Source organism: Phascolarctos cinereus, unplaced genomic scaffold, assembly GCF_003287225.1.
Source record: "Phascolarctos cinereus isolate Bilbo 61053 unplaced genomic scaffold, phaCin_HiC Scaffold_3;HRSCAF=262, whole genome shotgun sequence".
NCBI lineage: Eukaryota > Metazoa > Chordata > Mammalia > Diprotodontia > Phascolarctidae > Phascolarctos > Phascolarctos cinereus.
In genome coordinates this window covers 56,120,809-56,139,429 of record NW_027555736.1, presented here as the reverse complement: position 1 = coordinate 56,139,429, position 18,621 = coordinate 56,120,809, and the positions used below count along the sequence as shown (strand labels likewise).

Here is an 18,621-nt window from a genome sequence, read left to right as displayed (position 1 = left end):
AAATTTGTACAAAGTAATTTTGGTAGAGAAAATACTAACAATTGGGTAGATGAAGAAAGGTTTTATGTATATAGGAGGTGGCACATAACTGTACCTTGGAAAGAACAAGGAATTCCAGGAGGCATCCAATCAGAACACAAAGAGATATTCCCCAAAGAACACTCTCCTCCTCCCTCCTTTCTCACAGTGCAGATCCCTAGGTCTGTCCTAGACAAGTCCCAATTAAAGATGAATGTTGGCAAGAACTATATCCCAAGATGTGCAGAACCAGTTGTTCTAAGACCTTCTATAATGGAGCTGGAGTTCGTGCTATTAGCCTTCCTCACCTGCCTGTCATTGGATTTTCCTAGTCTGGAGGTATCAAGCACACAGCCCATGGGCCACATGTAGGCCACAGTACTCCTGAGAATGGCCCAAACCAGATGAAAATGTAGCTCCTATCTGATTTTAATGTGCTAATGTATTGATAAAAAAAGAAATATATAAACGTGTGGTTTTCTAAGTCAATATGTGGCCTCAGGGATCCCTATGTATGGTTCAGTGGTCCCTTTTTTAATTTTAGTTTGACATCACTATCTTAGACCACCCTCTATCCCTCTTCCCAGCCCCTGGCTCTAAATTATTGAGCCTTTGGTCCAGTTGGGCCTTGAGGTACTGAAAAGATGTTTATTGTACCTACCTGTTTCCTCAATTCAAGAAAACCTCTTCCTGAGAGTCATAGAATCATCGATTTAGAAATGAAAGTAAATTAAAGATTGGAGTCCAGCCTCCTCACCTGACAGATCAGGACACCGAGTCCCAGAGGGGCAAAAGGATTTGTCTAAGGTCATGTAGGTAGGAAGTAGTTGACCACACTTTTTTAAATGTTCTTTTAAACTTTAATCTTGTTTGCAGAGCTCCCTTGCCAAAGAGGAATTAGAAAGAAATGACCAAAGGCCAGGGTAGAAAGAGTGGAAAAGTGCTTGTAAATCTGGTCTAAGGGCCATGGAGCTAAGCTAGAGTTAGGAGATTCCAACTGGCTTTTGCTTTCCCATCTGTAAAATGGGAATACCAAAAAATGGCATGTCTACTTCCATCTACTCTTTATATATCTTACATGTACCTAGTTATTACATGTCTCTCCATTAGATGTTAACAACGACAACAGCAATAACAATAACGATGATGATGATGGTAACATAATTATGATGATGATAAAAATTTCTCATTAGAATTTGAACTCCATGACAACAGGGACCACTTTGCCTTTGTTTGATTCCCCAGCACACAACACAGTACCTGGTACATAATACTTGAATCTTATTGACTGACTGAAAGACAGAAGTTATGAGAATGAAAGATAGGAAGTTATGAGAACAGAAGGATACACTCTATGTTAGGAGTCAAGCAGCATTTATTTATTCATTCTAGGTATAGCATTTGCTACTCTGTTCAGTTACCTCTTGAAATCACCAAGCAAATAGCACCCCGATAAAGAAAAGCCTCTTTCTCTGGGATCCTTGCTATGTGGACCAGTCCTGAGCTCACGTGTTTCTCTAATGACCCAGAAGTTTGGAGCATCACCTGTTCCTTGGATTAGATGTCAGGGTTTCAGGTCACCTGAGCCTCTCACCGATGATGCGGCATGTGGCAGTTTTGAAAGGGGGCAGACCTTACTTTCTAAGCCTGTCTCCATGGGCACTGCAGGCAGTGGGGAAGTCATGAAAGTGAGAGAACCAGAGGTGGGTATCTTACTGAAGTGCTTCTGTTCTTTCCTTCCACAGTATTTCCCCAAACTTGGAGCTTGAAGCTCTCTTCAAACGTCACTTTACTCAGGTGGAATTTTATCAGGGTTCAGTCCTCAATCCACATGACCTGGCAAGAGTCAAGGTAAGGCACGATTGGCTGCTTCAGCTGTAAGGTCAATTCAATGGGTACATTTAGATGCCTAGTGTAGTGCCGAGGGGACAAGACCAAACAGAACTCCCCTGTCCTCCAAGCTTATAGTCAATGGATTTTTTTTGTCAGTATGCAGGAAAAGCAGCAATTGGAGGACATCCAGGATTTTGGAGGTGATTCTAACACCTCCTGTGAGACAAATGGGAGCCCAGAGCTTTAATAATCAGCCCGTGTGTGTGTATGTTGGAATCTGTTACTGATAGGGAATAGGAAGAGAAAAATCTTTGTTTTTTGCTGACAAATGTCATGTATTTGGAGAATATCCTAATCAATTCTTCTCCCATTTTTTATTACTTCCCTCAGAGTACATATAACTGGCAGTACTAAATAAAGGAAAGCCAATAAATATTTTTAAGGGTCTGATTCCAGATTAATAGAAAACCTGGGTTTGAATGTGGCCTCTGATAATTGTTATCTGTATAACTTTAGGCAAGTCACTTCATTTCTCTGGGCCAGAATTCCTCATCTGTCAATGAGGGTATTTGCCAGCCTCTCATCTCTCTTCCAATTACAGATCTGTGATCCTTTGGGATCAAAGCAATTCCCATTGGAACAGGTTCTGCTTGACTTAACGGTGTTTCAAGTTTGATTACTCTCTTCTGAAGAGACAATTAAGGATTAAAAAAAATTAAAAGTTGGAGAAGGGGGAAGATTTTTAGTAAGCAAATATCATTATTTATTACTTATTTTTGCCAAGAGCCTGGTGGACACTGCCATACCTCACCTCAAGGTGTCTGATAGCAAGTTTCAGGAAGAAACATACCTCCACTGCCTATGGCTATATCACTTGATTTTCAAACTGAACATCAGAGAGGAAAATGATGCAGCAAGGCATCACCTCTGTGTTGTTCCATTCCCTGTCCCTTTAATTGAATCTGAACAAGTTAGAAGGATCTGGTCTTAATGTTATATTGTCTTTATACAGCAGCAATAGGGTTGTCCTTCAGGTTTATATGTTCAGTGCCTTACATGTGCTACGTGAGTATTATTTTAGTTTTGTTCTTTTACTTGGGCTGTGTGTGTGCACGAGCGGTAAGCAAAGATTCACCTTATCTCTCCTCCCTTCCCACCCTCTTTAAATCTACGAGATTCCCATGACATTAGTGTGATAGTTTGACCTGAGGGGAGCATGGCAGAGAGACTTAGGAAAGTCGCAGTGTCTTGACAAGCCACTTGGTACTTGCTGTACGCATGTGGGATTGGCTGAAATATAAACCTTTGTTATGGGGAGCAGAGGCACAACTAGGAATTTCATATCTGGGGCAAGTATCACAAAATATAACTGGGATAACTTGGGCCATTGTGGGGCAGAGGCAGACACGTCAGGGACCCCAATTCCCTATCATCAGACCGCTGTATTGGGGTAAGGGGCGCAGAGAAGTAGGGAAGAATTTATCCAACTTGCCACCTAGTAAATAGCTATGTTAATTAATTTGCTAATTAATTAATTAACTATTTAGAGGCTGAAGGACTACCTGTGCCATCAATGTTCTCTAAATTTAGTGCACGTGAAGTTCTATGCTCTGGAACAAGCCATTTGTTGCCTCAAGTGACAGTTCTGATCGTTAACATTTAGTCTAAAAGTGACTCAGGTAAATTCGTGGATATTAGCTCCAAGCTAGAGGTGATTTGAGAGTACGTCTTCCATTTTTTAAGAATAAGGCTGAGGAGGAAATCGTGTTTTTACACCCAAATCTGTTGGGTGCAACTGTAAGCAATCTAATACTGAGTGGAATAAACCATAGATCTGACACAACCTTGTTTGTGCTGTTGTTTTTGTTATTTATTAAGACTAGCTAATCTTAACATTATCCAAAGGGTTCAAATTACCCAAAAGAAATTTATCGTTAAAGTAATATTATTAAATAACAGTTATTAACACAATTACCTTAATTGGTCAGTAAGCGAATTTTCTTTGAATAACATTGAGGAAATCTTAGCTAGCATTTGGAATTTAGCAGTAATACCAAACTCCGCCCCTCCACAACAGGTGCGTGTGTGTATACCCCCCTACAACTCTTACTAGTTATATTTGAGCACAAAACATAGTCCCTCTTGAAGGAGAGAGCTAACTTTCAATGAATATTTGCTCCTATTCACACTTGGTGCGGGGATGTCTAAAGGATAGGTGTTGCCTGGATTTCTGACTTCTTCCCTCTCTTCTTCCAATACTTGATAGATGGAGAAGGGGTAGTTTAACCTCTTTGCTTTCCCTTCCCATGGAGGAAAAAAAAAAGGACAGTAATACAGTTGGTAAAGGGAAAGGAAGGGAGGAGGATGTAAGACTTAATTAATTGCTTGTTAAGTAAATTGGAGGAGGGCGGATGTAAATCACTATGCAAAGCGAAAAGTATAATTATCAAGGTGCCTGTAGTGCAATCCAGCAACAACAAAATGAAATGTTTACATCCTAGCAAGAAATTGCAGCCTACACTCTCGATGAAAACTATAATCTCCAAAGCGCTTGTTCTCTGTGAAGCACCAGGTTCTCCAAGAGCTGCCAACAGAGAGAAATTGCAAGCAAGCCGAGCTATTTATATGTTTGTGTTTTGTTATTTTCCTTTGGTGTCTCAGATAGAGTCAGCAGATGCGTGCCTAATCCTTGCCAATAAATACTGCGCTGACCCGGATGCTGAAGATGCCTCCAACATCATGAGGTAACTATGGAGAAGTTGGGAAAGGGTGTGGCCTCCTTGGTGTGCTACCCTCTCTCTCTCTGATTTTTAGGTCTGTAGGAAGTACCAGCTCTGCTGAGTATTCCTTCTTTCCCTTCTGAAGCCTTCTTCTGGACTTTCTATCTGATTGAGATAATATTGGTGGCATGGAAAGCCATCATTAGAGTGGCATGGTTTAGTGGACTCTGGAGCTACCAAGGTCAAAGAAAATGTGAAGACTAGAAATGTCAGTTCAGGCTCCAAAAGGGCAAGGAAGGTGTACAGAGGGAGCCCAGGCCATGGGAAAGTAGCATGGTACATGTTGGGTTCAAATCCCAACTGTTCCAATTACAACCTGTGTGGCTATGGACAAGTTCCTTATTTTCTCTGTGCCTCAGTTTCTTCATCTGTAAAATTTGGGGGTCGTGCTGGATGACCTTTAAGGTTCCTTCTAGTCCTGTGTCTGTGATCTATATAATTCCTTTGAATATGAATGATGTGGATAAATTGGTGGTTTTCCATTGAACTGGAAGGTAGCTAAGCATTCACACACACACACACACACACACACACACACACACACACAACATGCACACATGATGCTATAGTGGCACAAGGATATTTAAATCATCTAATATCTATACTGATTCTAGTTTGACATTTGGGTGTCTCTTATGGAAATATTGGAGGTATCCATGATAGGAAGACTTGGTAGATATATCCTAAGGTTGTCTGAGGCAACTGATATAGAAATTAATGGACTTACTAGGGCTTTATAACCAGTAAGTGTCAAAGGCCAGATTTGAGTACAGGTTTTCCTGACTCCCAACCTAGCCTTAGAGACAACTAGGCAGTTCAGCGAATAGGTGTTAGCCCGAGAGCCAGGGAGACCCAATTTCAAATCCAGCCTCAGACACTTACCAGCTCTGTGACCCTAGGCAAATTATTTAAGTTCTACGTGCCTCAGTTTCTTTATCTGTAAAATGGGAAAAATAATAGCACTTACTTCCCAGAGTTGTTGTGAAGATAAAATGAGATAATATTTGTAAAGCACTGTACAAACCTCAAAGCACTTTATAAATGCTAATTATCACCACCATCATCACCATTGTTATTATAATTATAATCTAATAGAGAGAGAACTGGATTGGGAATCATAGCCTTAAGGCTCAGTCCCTTGCTATGGCACTTAACTAGTTAAAGTGACCTTGGAGAAGTCACTCAGTCTCTGTCTCAGTTTTTTTTTTAAATCTGTTTAATGGGATGGAATGGACTAGATCTCCCTGAAGGTTGATTCCATTTCTAAAACTATGTCCTTATGAAAGCAGGTTAGACTTTGAGCTGTCCTTAGGACTGTCTTTCAGATAGCCCTTTTGTAGCTTCTAGTCATAGTACAGAAATTCCTTTCCAAAAACTCAGGACATGTGTCCCTCTCTCGTTCCCTACTTTAAAGGGCGACATGGTCTTATGAGCAAGTATCAGGAAACAATGAAGAACAATTTGGAAGAAGGAGGAGCTAAGTGAAAGTATTTCATTGCTGCTCAATTCCAATGGATGTCTTCCATAATTTTGAACATCCATTCTATTGACTACAGAGTGTTACTGAACCCTTCAATATGGTTTGAGTGTGGGTGTCCTCTCTTTAGGAATTTGGTTAAGTTTTGGGGCCTTGAAGGGCCTAATACTTTAGAATTCCTCTCATCTCTTCTGCCCTTTCTTTAATCAGTTGTCCCAAGAGACACCAGCTTTCCTGTCTAGAAGTTGGTGGCAGGTCATGATAAAGTAAGGTTGGTCTGACATATTTAGGAGAGAGCAGACCATCCCATTAGTATCTGGCCTTGGCGTCTGGCAGGGCACATCTGTCAGGATCTTTTCATTCCCCTCACTTTTCTTTAGCAAATATGCCTGCCTGTTGTTGACATTTGTGAGCTTTTTTAATCTGGGCCTCAGTAGGCAGCAGAAGGTACAGAAATAGCTTCTTGTTTCATATCATATATATGTATGTGTATATATATATATACACACATACATATATATGTATATTCTCCTACTTCTTCCCATCCCTCCCTACTACTACCCACCAGTTCCTATGACCCTCAACAGGAACAACATTGTAGAGACCTTTGTGTGAAGAATCCATCCGTTCCATATTTAAAAGGTGGGCATATATATCCCTGCACTCACCGGCAACACCATCTCACTCATTTTACTTGAATATTTCCTTAGTCATTTTAAGGGATAAAATGCAGGCCTCCAAGGTAATAACTAGATTTCATTGTCTATAGCACATTCAATTGAGAATGTGTCTTAACAGCAGGACAAAGGCCAGAGAGAAATGATGGCATGGCACCTTCTTTTGTCTATTCCACCTGGAAGATCAGGTTCAGAAATATCACTTCTCTTAATTGCCGCATGTTATTTAAGCCACGAGCCTGAACAGTTCAAGAGTTTACACTCTATTAAAATACTGATATCCAAGGGTGAATGGCATGATGCCAAGGCATAAAAATCATTTAGCCTAAATGAAACCCACTTCTAGTTAAGATAAACAAGTGCCTTGATTTTTTCTCTGAGGCCAGGGGAGAAAAAAGAACATGGGAATGTTGGATTAAAAATTAGCTCTGCCTTTCCTTATTTTATTTTCTTTACTGCATCTAACAGACTAAGAAAACAGTCTGCCTCCCTTAAATAAAAATAGCAAAGATGCATTCGAAATTAGCTTGCTTAAAGAGCTGACCAATGTATATGACCTGCTCTCATGATGACTGGGCCCTCTTATTCCTTGAATTATAGATGGCGCATACACAATGCTTTTTCAAAAGCAAAATTATATCCTTCGAGAACAAAAGCCTAGTGTGAGTCTATACAGGAGGAAGTCTTACTATTTGTGCATGTCCCTAATGAACATCTATAACCTTTTAGGAGAAAACTGACACCTTGGCTAAGTCTTCCTTACTTTCCCCTTCCCCCTCACCGCAACCTTTTCCCTGTACAATATGGTTTATACATCTTCTTAAAAGAGGGGAAATGTGGTTGATTTAATAAGACACAGACCAGAGTATCTGAGTGTAATTTTTAGTGGGAATAAGATGGAGAATACTTAATAAATCTGCTTCCATAAAGGATTAGGCTTGAAGAAGAGTTGACTTGTAAAGTAGGGCTCTGATCTTGAATTTTATTTTTCCGGTTTCTCCATTTTGAGGGAAATATGCATTCCTGTCTGGACTCCTGACACAGGTATCCATAACAGTGACTTAGATAACTGGGCTGTGCTTTTAATTTTTACTAAGCACTTTTATGTCCTAACAAATTTGGCAGTTCACGTGGCTAAAGGCTTTTATCCCCATTGTCCAGATAAAGAAACCAGGGTACAGTTAGGTAGTCTCACCTAATTAGTGTCAAATGTAACTAATTAGTGTCAAAGCTAAGATAAGAACCTAAGGAAATGTTATACCTCCAAGTCCTCTTTTCCTGATAGTCCAATGTAAATCAGAACCACATATGGTATGGGACAGTGGTTTATTCTGAATAAGGATGGATGTTTCAGAAGGAGGAGATTCACAAGAATTGTCAACTAAGGCCTGCGCTCACTGAAATTCACTAGAAGTTCTTATTTAGATGAGCCACTGAGAGTCACAGAATCTCATTATTGAGAGCTCAGAGAACATCTAGGCCAACCCATATCATAACAAGGATTCCTCTAAAATAAGTGTAACAAGTGGACATCTTTTCCTCAAGACTTCTAGTGATGAGAAACCCATTACCTACCTCCAGAGTAGCCCATTCCATTTTGGAGCATGTCTTAAACTCTTGGGAACTGTTGTTGGCTTATATCAAGCCCAAATCTGGCTCAAGAAAAAATGTACCCAAAGCTCTCTTACTTCCATGAAGTGGCCATCCTCCTCCTCTACTCTGAGAGATAAAATAAAGACAATGGATAATGACAATAAATATTAATTAGTATGTTGTTTCCAATGATCTGATCATCTGGATTTTTTTGTTTTGTTTTGGGTTGTTGTTTTTTTTTAAGATGCCCAAGGCACTCATAAGGTACCACTGGAGTGATTACCAAAACCAATTTGGGGAAGAAAAAAACAACAACTCTAAAACAAAAAGAAAATGTCCCAAACACTTTGAGGCTAACACCTTATCAGAATAGGGAGGACTCTTCTTTAAATGTCAACCAATACTAAGGTTGTTAGCAACTTGTAAAGATTGAAAAGGGCTTTCAGAATCATCTGGTCTATCCATGCATAAACTGAGATGCATAGATGGGAACTGTTTTCATTAAAGTCACATATCTACTTAAAAAGAGGCCAAGCTAAGAGGAGAAAGAGGAAGGACTGTCCTGGGGGGAGGAATCTGACATTCTCTTGTCCTTAGAGGGAGGAGCTAAGAGAAATGGAAAGATGTCTGAAAGAGGCAAATTTAGGCTTGATCCACAGAAGAAAAACTAAAACCCAAAGCCATCCTAACATAGCTATAGTGTGATTTGCCCTTGAATGGGTGCTATCTTTTCTTTCTTTCCCTACCCTTGGAATGACTGGTTGTTGGCCTCCATTTGCTCCAGTTAAAAATAATCTAACTGGCATTAACATAGTAGGAAATCATGACTGTTTTAGATCCTCCTCCTTCAATTCAGTTCATGAATTCACCAATAATTTATTAATCACAATTTATTAATCATAGTAAGTATTAATCACCTACTGTGCAAAGCACTTTGCCAGATACAGGGACATAGAGATGAAACTGATTAAGAAGTAGTTCTCAACAAGATGACATTCAATTCCTCAGTCAGTCAATAAACATTTATTAAGCACCCGTAATGGGCCAAGTACTATGCTGAGCCTTGGGGATACAAAGAAAGGTAGAAGTCCCTGCTCTCAAGGGGCCTAGGGTCTAATGGGGGTTGGGGAGAGACAATATGCAAACCACTATGTACAAAAGAACTATATACAGGATAAATTGGAAATTATCAACAGAGGAAAGACACTAGAGTTAAAGGGGCTCAGGGAACTAATTTTAGCTGGCATTTGAGGGAAGCAGAGGAAATGAGGAAGGAGAGCATTCCAGGCATAGCAGATGTAGTATCTACACAATTAATAATGGCATAAAGTGATGAATGATGTGGGTAAAGTAGAGATGCAGAGAAAATGGTGATGTTTGAGAACATCTAAGAAGAGAGAGAACTTGATTAGCGAGGGAGATTGGAGAAAGCTATAAGGAGGAAGTAGCACCTAAATTGGTCTCAAAGGAAGATGAGAATTCTGAAAATCAGTGATGGAAGGGGACTGCAGCCTAGACTTATGACAATGTCTGGAGGTGGGACCATTGCATCTTTACTATAAACCTGGAAAGAACCTCTAGGTCAGGGGTTCTTAGCTTTTTGCAGGTCATGGACCCTGTTGGCAGTCTGATGAAACCTATGTACTTCTCAAAAGAATGTTTTTTAAAGATATGAAATGGAATAAAATACATAGGATTACAAAGAAAAGCAATCATTTTGAAATATAGTTATCAGAATATTTTTAAAACAATAACAACAATACCTGGGAATGCCTCCAGTTAAGAACTTCTATCTAGGTCATCTAGTCCAGTCACCTCATTTTAAAGATGAAGGAAACAATAGGGAGCCCCTAACGTTGTTAGAGCAAGAGAGGAGACCTCAACTTTGGCTTTTTCTTTTGTAGAGTGATTTCCATAAAGAACTACCATCCAAAGATCAGAATTATCACCCAGATGCTGCAGTATCACAACAAGGTAAGAAAGTGAGAGCCTGCCTCTCATGTGGGTATATAAACATGGAACCTATCAGCAGTATGCCAGTAAATGTTCAACTGGCTTGCTGATAAATATTTAACAACTGGCTCCCTGGTAGGGGATGGGAGATGAATACACAACACATTTTTATCTTTAATCTGCATTAATATTTTCTCTATTACTTTTTTAAAGTCTAGAAAACCATTAAAACAATAAACCATGCCTGATTTGTAGTAATTGCCAATTTCCGAGGTATGAATGACCATGCTGAAAATTCAACAGTCTGTTCTTGAGAGCTGGTTTAAGCTTACAAGCTCCAGGCCACCTATGGCTTCCACTTTCGTCCTTTCATTTTAAAAAAATGTATATAATATTTTAATTTCCCCCAATTATATGTTAAAACAATGTGGTTTTCTTTTTTTAAAGTTTTGAGTTCCCAATGGCTCCCACTTTTTACTTCAGCCCCATACTGTCAAAAAAAATATTATGGAAAAAAGAGGGGGCAGCTAAGTGGCTCAGTAGATAGAGCACCGGCCCTGGATTCAGGAGGACCTGAGTTCAAATCCGGCCTCAGACACATAACACTTACTAGCTGTGTGACCCTGGGCAAGTCACTTAACCCCATTGCCTAGCCAAAAAAAAAAAAAGAGGTATGATAGGGAAAATCTATTTGGAAAATTCCTTCTAGCCAAATATCCAGGTATTACTGGGTCATTGGAACAGATCTTTATTCATAGAAATAGCTAACATTTATAGAGCACTTTAAGGTATTCAAAGCTCTTGACACACATTATTTAATCTTTAATAACTCTATGAAATTATCCTCATTTTACAGATGAGGAAACAGAGAGTCAGAGAGGCTAATTAACTTGTCTATGGCAGTGAAGTGGTACTATGGATAGAGCACTGGGCCTGGAGTCAGGAAGACACAAGTTCAAATCTGGCCTCAGACACTTCTAAGCTGTGTGACCCTGGGCAAGTCACTTAACCTCTGTTTGTCTCAGTTTCCTAATCTGGAAAATAGGGATAATAATAGCACCTACCTCCCAAGTTTGTTGTGAGGCTCAAATGATATAATAATTGTAAAGCAGTTAGCATGGTACCTGGCACATAGTAAGAACTACATAAATGTAAGCTATTATTATTATTTCTATTATATTATGCCACATTTCTATTATTAACCTTCATGTTTATTCCTTTAGTGAGTGTCCACTGTATGGAGCTTTTGACACATCCCTAGATTATATTTTGTTAAATATCCCAAATTGCCCTCATTTATGTGCTTTGAACATTCAGTAGCAATGCAATGAGTACCCACTATGTGCTCAGTGATATATCTTATTGCTGTGGCCAATACAAAAAAGGTGGAAGAAGCCCTGTTTTCAAAGAACTTGCTGTTCATCGGGTTAGGCAAGGCAGGAATTCTCAAAGACCAGTTACACTGCAATGTTGTTGTTCAAAGCTATAGGACCCAAAGGGATAAGAATAAGTATGGTCTAAGTGGAATGACCAGTTTACTATGAATTTCTGACTCCACAAGGAGATGAGCTAGACCTAGAGGGAATGTAACATGAGCAGGATTCCTGCTTCAGTTATGGGTTGAAAAACATAATCCTTGAGGACCTATTTAACTCAGATATTTTGATTATGTGGACTTGGTTCACCCCAAACTAAGTTTAGAATGAGCATAGTTCATTTCAGGGAGGAAGTTCTCTCTCAGGAGATTTAAAAATAAATGTATGATTTCTTAAGATGTATGGTTTAGGAAAGTGCATATGTATATGAGTTTCAGGGGATATTGGTAGGATTGAATTTATCAGTTTTCTTTTTTCTCTTCTCTTGTGATTTGCTTATCTACAAATTAGAACCCAGTCTCTCTTCCCAAAAGCAATACTTTTCTACTTAGTAAGCTCCCAGGAAAACAGCTTTTGGGGAGGGAAAGTAGCTAGTGACTCCTTTACTTGAGGTACAGTAGCTTATCTTAGCAGTGAATCCTAAATACCAGAAGCTACGTTGTACCTGGGTCCAGGTGTCTTAGTTGAACACAATAACTCCCAGCTGGATCAGGAGTGAGAGTGATCCCATCATCCAGCCCTCATTCCCTACATAACAAACAGTATGATGACCCAGCAATGACTCCATTCTGCCAATTGCAACAGCCCCATGCCGTTATTCCTTAATTGCTGGCAAACGATGACCCATTTTGCCATGTGGGAGCCCACTGAAGGCTATTCTTTTGAGTGTATCCTGCTGTCGGTGATTGGCCCTCCACTCGGAGATCACCGTCATTGCCAACCATTAGCCAGCCCTCAGCAGGTGGCTCTTTTTCTGCAGTTCAACATTACATAGAAGGCAGGTTTGGTGTTGGCCACCCAAAGTCGTGTTCGTCTGTCTGTGTCTTGAAAACCAGGACAACCCTGAGCTGAGCACGTGGAGACAGTGTCAGTGACTAACCAGTCCCAACTTGCAGAAGCTCCTGAGTTGTAGCTCCATGGCTGGTGATGCTCTATGGGATTTTCCCTGGTGCTGGTTCTGGAATTTTCCCAGCTTTGACCTTGACATTGATGGATGATAGTATGGAGCTGAATGTCTCCTCCCCTCTCCTCTCCTCTCCTCTCCTCTCCTCTCCTCTCCTCTCCTCTCCTCTCCTCTCCTCCTCTCTCTCTCTCCTCTCCTCTCTCTCCTCTCCTCTCCTCTCTCTCCTCTCCTCTCCTCTCCTCTCCTCTCCTCTCTCCTCTCCTCTCCTCTCCTCTCCTCTCCTCTCCTCTCCTCTCCTCTCCTCTCCTCTCCTCTCCTCTCCTCTCCTCTCCTCTCCTCTCCTCTCCTCTCCTCTCCTCTCCTCTCCTCTCCTCTCCTCTCCTCTCCTCTCCTCTCCTCTCCTCACCTCTCTCTCTCTCTCTCTCTCTCTCTCTCTCTCTCTCTCTCTCTCTCAAGGCAGATTTACACTGAATGGGAATAATAATGCTATACATTTGGAAAGGGGTAAGGCTCCTTCAAATTAGAAACAAAGCTAAATTTTTTGATGTATTCAACTGAATTTGAATGAAATGATTCTTTTCAAAGCTAAAACAACTGTACCACCCCACCACAATTTGGAGCCTGTGCCTATGCATGGCTACTTTCATCTTCAACATCTCTTACAAATGTAAACTGTATAAATTGTTCAAAAATAATAGAGGGCATCTCTCCTCCATTCTTACTTGCCCAAAGCCTGATTTCTTTTTAGTCTTTTAGTCCCAATTTATTTGGGTCCTGGGGCTGTGCAAAAAATCAAAGATTGAGACTTTAGCCAGGCAAGTCAGAAACATAAAAGCACCATGTCCTGATGGCAGAACTTCTGAGATTTCTAAACAGAGAGGGGAGAATTGGCTTTGACAGTTGCCCAGACTCTTTTTTCCACCCAGTCGAGTGCCAAGGAAATGCCTCAGGACTGCCAATGCATTGTTACCAGAACCATCTTCAAGAGGAGAGGTGGGGAAGCCGAGTCTGGCTGTGATCTTGGTACCTCCCTTGGCACTGCCCTTCTTCATCCAGGCAGCCTGCTGAGCAGCACAGTTGACTGAAACCAGCCTAGAGCCAAGGTCAAGCTTATCGCTGCTGCGCCCAGCTTCCCAGCATGATACGGTGGATTCTTCCTCGTTCTGCAATCAGGGTACCTGAGCTCAAATCCAGCCTCTGAACCTGTGGGCTTTTGGATGACTCGACCTCCAAGGACCTTAGATTTTGTAGAATGGGCTTTTCCCAGCATACTGCCATCTCGCATGATCCAGGACAGGCAGCTGCACATTCCTGTGCTATCAGTAAGAAATCAAGCCCGACCTTGAAATATAATTATAATAATCCTTTGTATTTGTTGGTTGTTGTTAAGTCATTTCAGTCATGCCTGACTCTTTGTGATCCCATTTGGAGTTTTCTTGGTAAAGATATTGGAGTGGTTTGCCATTTCCTTCTCCAGTTCATTTTACAGAGGAGGAAACTAAGGCAAAAAGGATTAAGTGACTTGCCCAGAATCACACAACTAGTAAGTATCTGAGGCAGGATTTGAACTCAGGACTTCCTGACTCCAGGACTGGCACTATCCACTGTGCCACCTAGCCTCCCTTCTTTGTAGTTTTTTTTTCCAGTTATTTTGTCTCCTTTAATTCAGGAAATATTTAATTCAGTGAGCGTTGATTAAATACCTACTATGTTCAAAGCTATGTTACATAGTGGGACAGTGCTGGAATTCTGGTCAGGAAGACCTGTTTCTGGATTTCACCTTTGCTGTTCTTAGATATGTGACCATGAGCAAGTCACTCCCTCTGTCTCATCCTCCGGAAACTCTCTAAAACTACCGATGAGTTGTGTTCTGCATCTGAAATCACGGACTCTTTACCTAATAAGTATGTGCAAAGCACTAGCTATGTGAAAACAAAGAAACAAACAAACAAGAAACACATCCCTGCTCTCAAGATGCTGATGGCCAAGGGGTGGAGAATATATTCTATTTTTACAGAACTTTAGACATCTCATCGATTTGCTGCAGAAAAAAATAAGCCAGTTTCGGTGTGCAGAAACTGAGGGGAGTGTGTTTTTGAGCCAATGCTTTGGACAGGTGGTACCAGCCGCCTTGATCCGTCAAATGTCTGAACACATGGACCCATCAGCCTAGCAGTAGACCCTAAGAGTAAGCAGAGCAGAAGAGATTGATACTCCTCAGAAGTGATACAGTTTGTCACCCTGAAAAGCATCCGAGGCACCACATTTCTATCTCTGAAGGAAAAGAATGATGCCATTAGGCATTGTTTGCTCTCAGTGGAGGGAGCTTTCAGCTCCTCAAGGAAAGATACTTCATGTGAATTGGTCCTTGATGAAGGTGGGGGGTGGAATGGGGATGGGAAGGTGAGGATGGCCATTGGCAGTACTGGGATGTAGCTGAACTCTTCTATTCCTCTTAATGATAACTGTGACTTGAAACTTTTCCAAGTGTTGTAACATGCCCCTTTAATAAGATGTTACCCCCCTTAAGCAGGAAGGGTTGATGCTATTATTTCAATTTCTCCTGTGAGAAAATTGAGATCATAGATCTAGGGGCCTCAGAGTCTGTCTAGCACAACCCCTTCTCTTTATAGTTGAGCAAACTGAGGCCTAAAGAGTGTAAATGACTTACCCAAGACCATATAGATACTAAACATCAGAAGCAAGATTTGAACACAAGTTCTCTGACTTGACAGCCAGAGGTCTTTCTACTGTACTAAGATATTACTAAGATACTATAGGGCAGTTAGGTGGTGCCGTAGTGCACAGAGAGCCAGGCTTGGAATCAGAAAGACTCATATTCCTGAGTTCAAATCTGGCCTCAGACATTTACTAGCTGTGTGACCCTGGGCAAGTCACTTAAGCCTATTTGCCTCAGTTTCTTCATCTGTAAAAGGAAATGGCAAACCACTCCAGCATCTTTGCCAGGAAAACCCCAAATGAGGTCACGAAGAATTGGACACAGCAGAAACAATGACAACAAAAGATGTTACTATTTTAAAGATATATTTCATTCAAATATTTTTGCTTTAACTTCCCCTTTATTTCCAAATACATCCTTCCTTAGACCTCTGGAGAAAACTGAATGGGGATAGAAAGGAATATACTTTTTTCTTGGCAGTACGTGGCACATACACAAAAATTGACCATGTACTAGGGCATAAAACCCTCACAATCCAGTGCAGAAAGGCAGAAATATTAAATGCATCCTTTTCAGATCATGACACAATAAAAATTACATGTAATAAAGGGCCATGGAAAGATAGACTAAAAAATAATTGGAAACTAAATAATCTAATCCTAAAAAATGATTGGGTCAAACAGTGAAGCATAGAAACAATCAATAATTTCATTCAAGAGAATGACAATAATGAGACAACATACCAAAACTTATGGGATGCAGCGAAAGCAGTTCTTAGGGGAAGTTTTATATCTCTAAATGCTTACATAAATAAAAATAGAAAAAGAGGAGATTAATGAATTGGGCATACAACTAAAAAAACTAGAAAAAGAACAGCTTAAAAATCCAAATACATCCTTCCTCTCTCCCCTACCCAAAGATTGTATGCCTTGTAATGAGGAATAAAAAAAAAATATTCAAAACTAGCATATCAACTGAGATGAAAAGTATGCACAATGTTCCACAGCCCTAGTCCCCACCTCTCCAGTGAAGGTCAGGACCTCTTCTTTGGCCAAGCTAGAGCCATTAATTACTGTTAATAATAAGCCATATTCATGGAGCCCTCTAAGGTTTGTAGAGCCCTTTTCTTACCTTGTAAAGTACGTAGTGAGATATTATCTTTGGTGAATCTCAGCAGCATTAAGTGACTTTCCCAGAGTCACTTAGCAAGTAATTAAAGAATTGGAATCTGGGCTCAAACACAATTCTCTGATGCCAGTGTGAGTTTTCTTCCCATTCCCCCTGACATAATGGTGAATTGCCCAAGGTTACAGAAATGAGTGGTAAATCAGGCCTAGAATCTAGGCCTCCCACTCTCAGTTCAATGCTTTTCCCATCTCCTGTAATTGAGGTAAAGGCCATGAACACTGTGACTGGAGAGACGCTTCTGGCCTTGCCTTTGGGGCACAGATGTATTTTCTAAATTAGGGGATTTGTCTCCTGTGCTTCTATTTGGGCACTTTCCACCAGGCCAAGATTTCCTTCCAATGAAGATGCCAAAAAGAGGTAGAAACTCATAATGTGAATCCCCATGGCAGATCATCATCTTTTTTGTTTCATTAACATGATTTTTCTTCCCCATCTCACTCCCACCCCTACTTCACTCAGTGATTGGAGAAAGTGTGCTGGCCAACAGAAGGGGCAAAGGAAGCCCCAAGTAATAGAACTAACTTGAATTTCACATGTAATGACATGTAAAATATGTCTAAACAAAGAACTCAAACCAGATGGAAAAGTAAGGAGTGAGGAGTCAGAGACTTGGGTTATGAATGAGGACTGAAAGCTTTATATTCTGACAAGCGCATGGAACTTGGAGGGATCCTCTAAGTGGAACTCCCACCCCCGTTTGAAACTCAAGAAGCTGTGGTAGCCATACCTCACTCTTGTGCAGCAGTCACCACACAATTCACTTGCCTCTGTGTTCGGGGCATTGGTCGCTGAAGTGCCAGTGGCATCATTGCTTAAGTCCCTGGGAGCTGAAGTCAGGGACCGCTGAGGTTCTTCCAATGCTAAATCTTTGGTCTCATGTTCCACTCACATTCTTGGGTCATTTAAGTTCAAATTCATAGCTCGTCCCTCAATTTGTTTATTCTATTATAATGAATCAGAAAAGGTCAGTGCTAGAAGAGACTTTCAATAATGTAAGCTTTTTTGAGAGTAGGAAGCATTTTACATTTTTATCTCTAAATCTCTAGTGCCAAGCACAGTTTCTGGCACAGAATGGACACTTAATGAGTGCTCAGTGCCTGATTATTTGATTGATTAGTCTAATTGAATGTCCTGAGTCTTACATATGGGGATAATAACTCCCAGGGAGCTGAAATGATTTATCTATATTCACTCATTTAGGAAGTGGTCAAGTCAGGACTCCAAATTCAGATTTTTGCTTCAAAGCCTAGCTGCCTCCACTGAGGCATCTTTGAAAATAAAGCAAAGATTAATGTTCCCAAAGTAGATACCAGCAGGGCATTGAAGAGGGAGGAAAGATGGCTTACTAGAATTGAGCGTCTGGTAGGGGGAAGTAGGGGATGAACAATCTTAGGGTGCTAAGCATTGATCCTAGCCCAGACTTATGCTATGACTTTAAATATTAGTATTTTTGAATCTGGCTCCATCAGGCCTTTGGAAGGGCTGTCTTTGGGTCAATACTCGGACGAATAAGGCGTCAACCCCACTCTGAAAAGACCCATAGAGGTGCCTTTCTATATTCTTCTTTCTTTCCTTCAAGTAAGACTTCTAAGCACATTATCAGAAGTGAATAAAGCACAGTCTTTGGCCTTCCCAGTACCATAAAGAAGGAGAAGATAACCAAAGAATCACAGAGATTTATAAGGTCGTAGAAGTCATCCAATCCAACCTCCTCCTCACCAATGCCTCTTTTTGACCTCTCAATTGCTTTCATTGACTGGGCGTTCACGGCTTTATATGGAAGTCAGTTTGTTGTTAGCTTTAATTGGTAGGATATTCTTAGATTATCCAAAATCCCTCTTCCCATAACTTCCATGTGTTGGTTCACTGCATCAGGAACGGTGCGGAATGTGTAATACATCTTCCACATGACAGCTCGTATTT

The 18,621-nt window shown here is 40.6% G+C and overlaps 1 protein-coding gene across 5 annotated transcripts in view; it reads left to right on the top strand.

The window, feature by feature from the left end:
• Positions 1-18,621, top strand: part of KCNMA1 (potassium calcium-activated channel subfamily M alpha 1) — a 909,315-nt gene that overhangs the window by 661,733 nt on the left and 228,961 nt on the right. For all 5 annotated transcript variants that reach the window (XM_078150867.1, XM_078150865.1, XM_021006026.2 and 2 more), the window contains exons 11-13: positions 1,764-1,869; positions 4,513-4,595; positions 10,283-10,352. In XM_078150867.1, the coding sequence (XP_078006993.1) occupies positions 1,764-1,869; positions 4,513-4,595; positions 10,283-10,352 (259 nt within the window). The remainder of the gene's footprint in view (positions 1-1,763; positions 1,870-4,512; positions 4,596-10,282; positions 10,353-18,621) is intronic.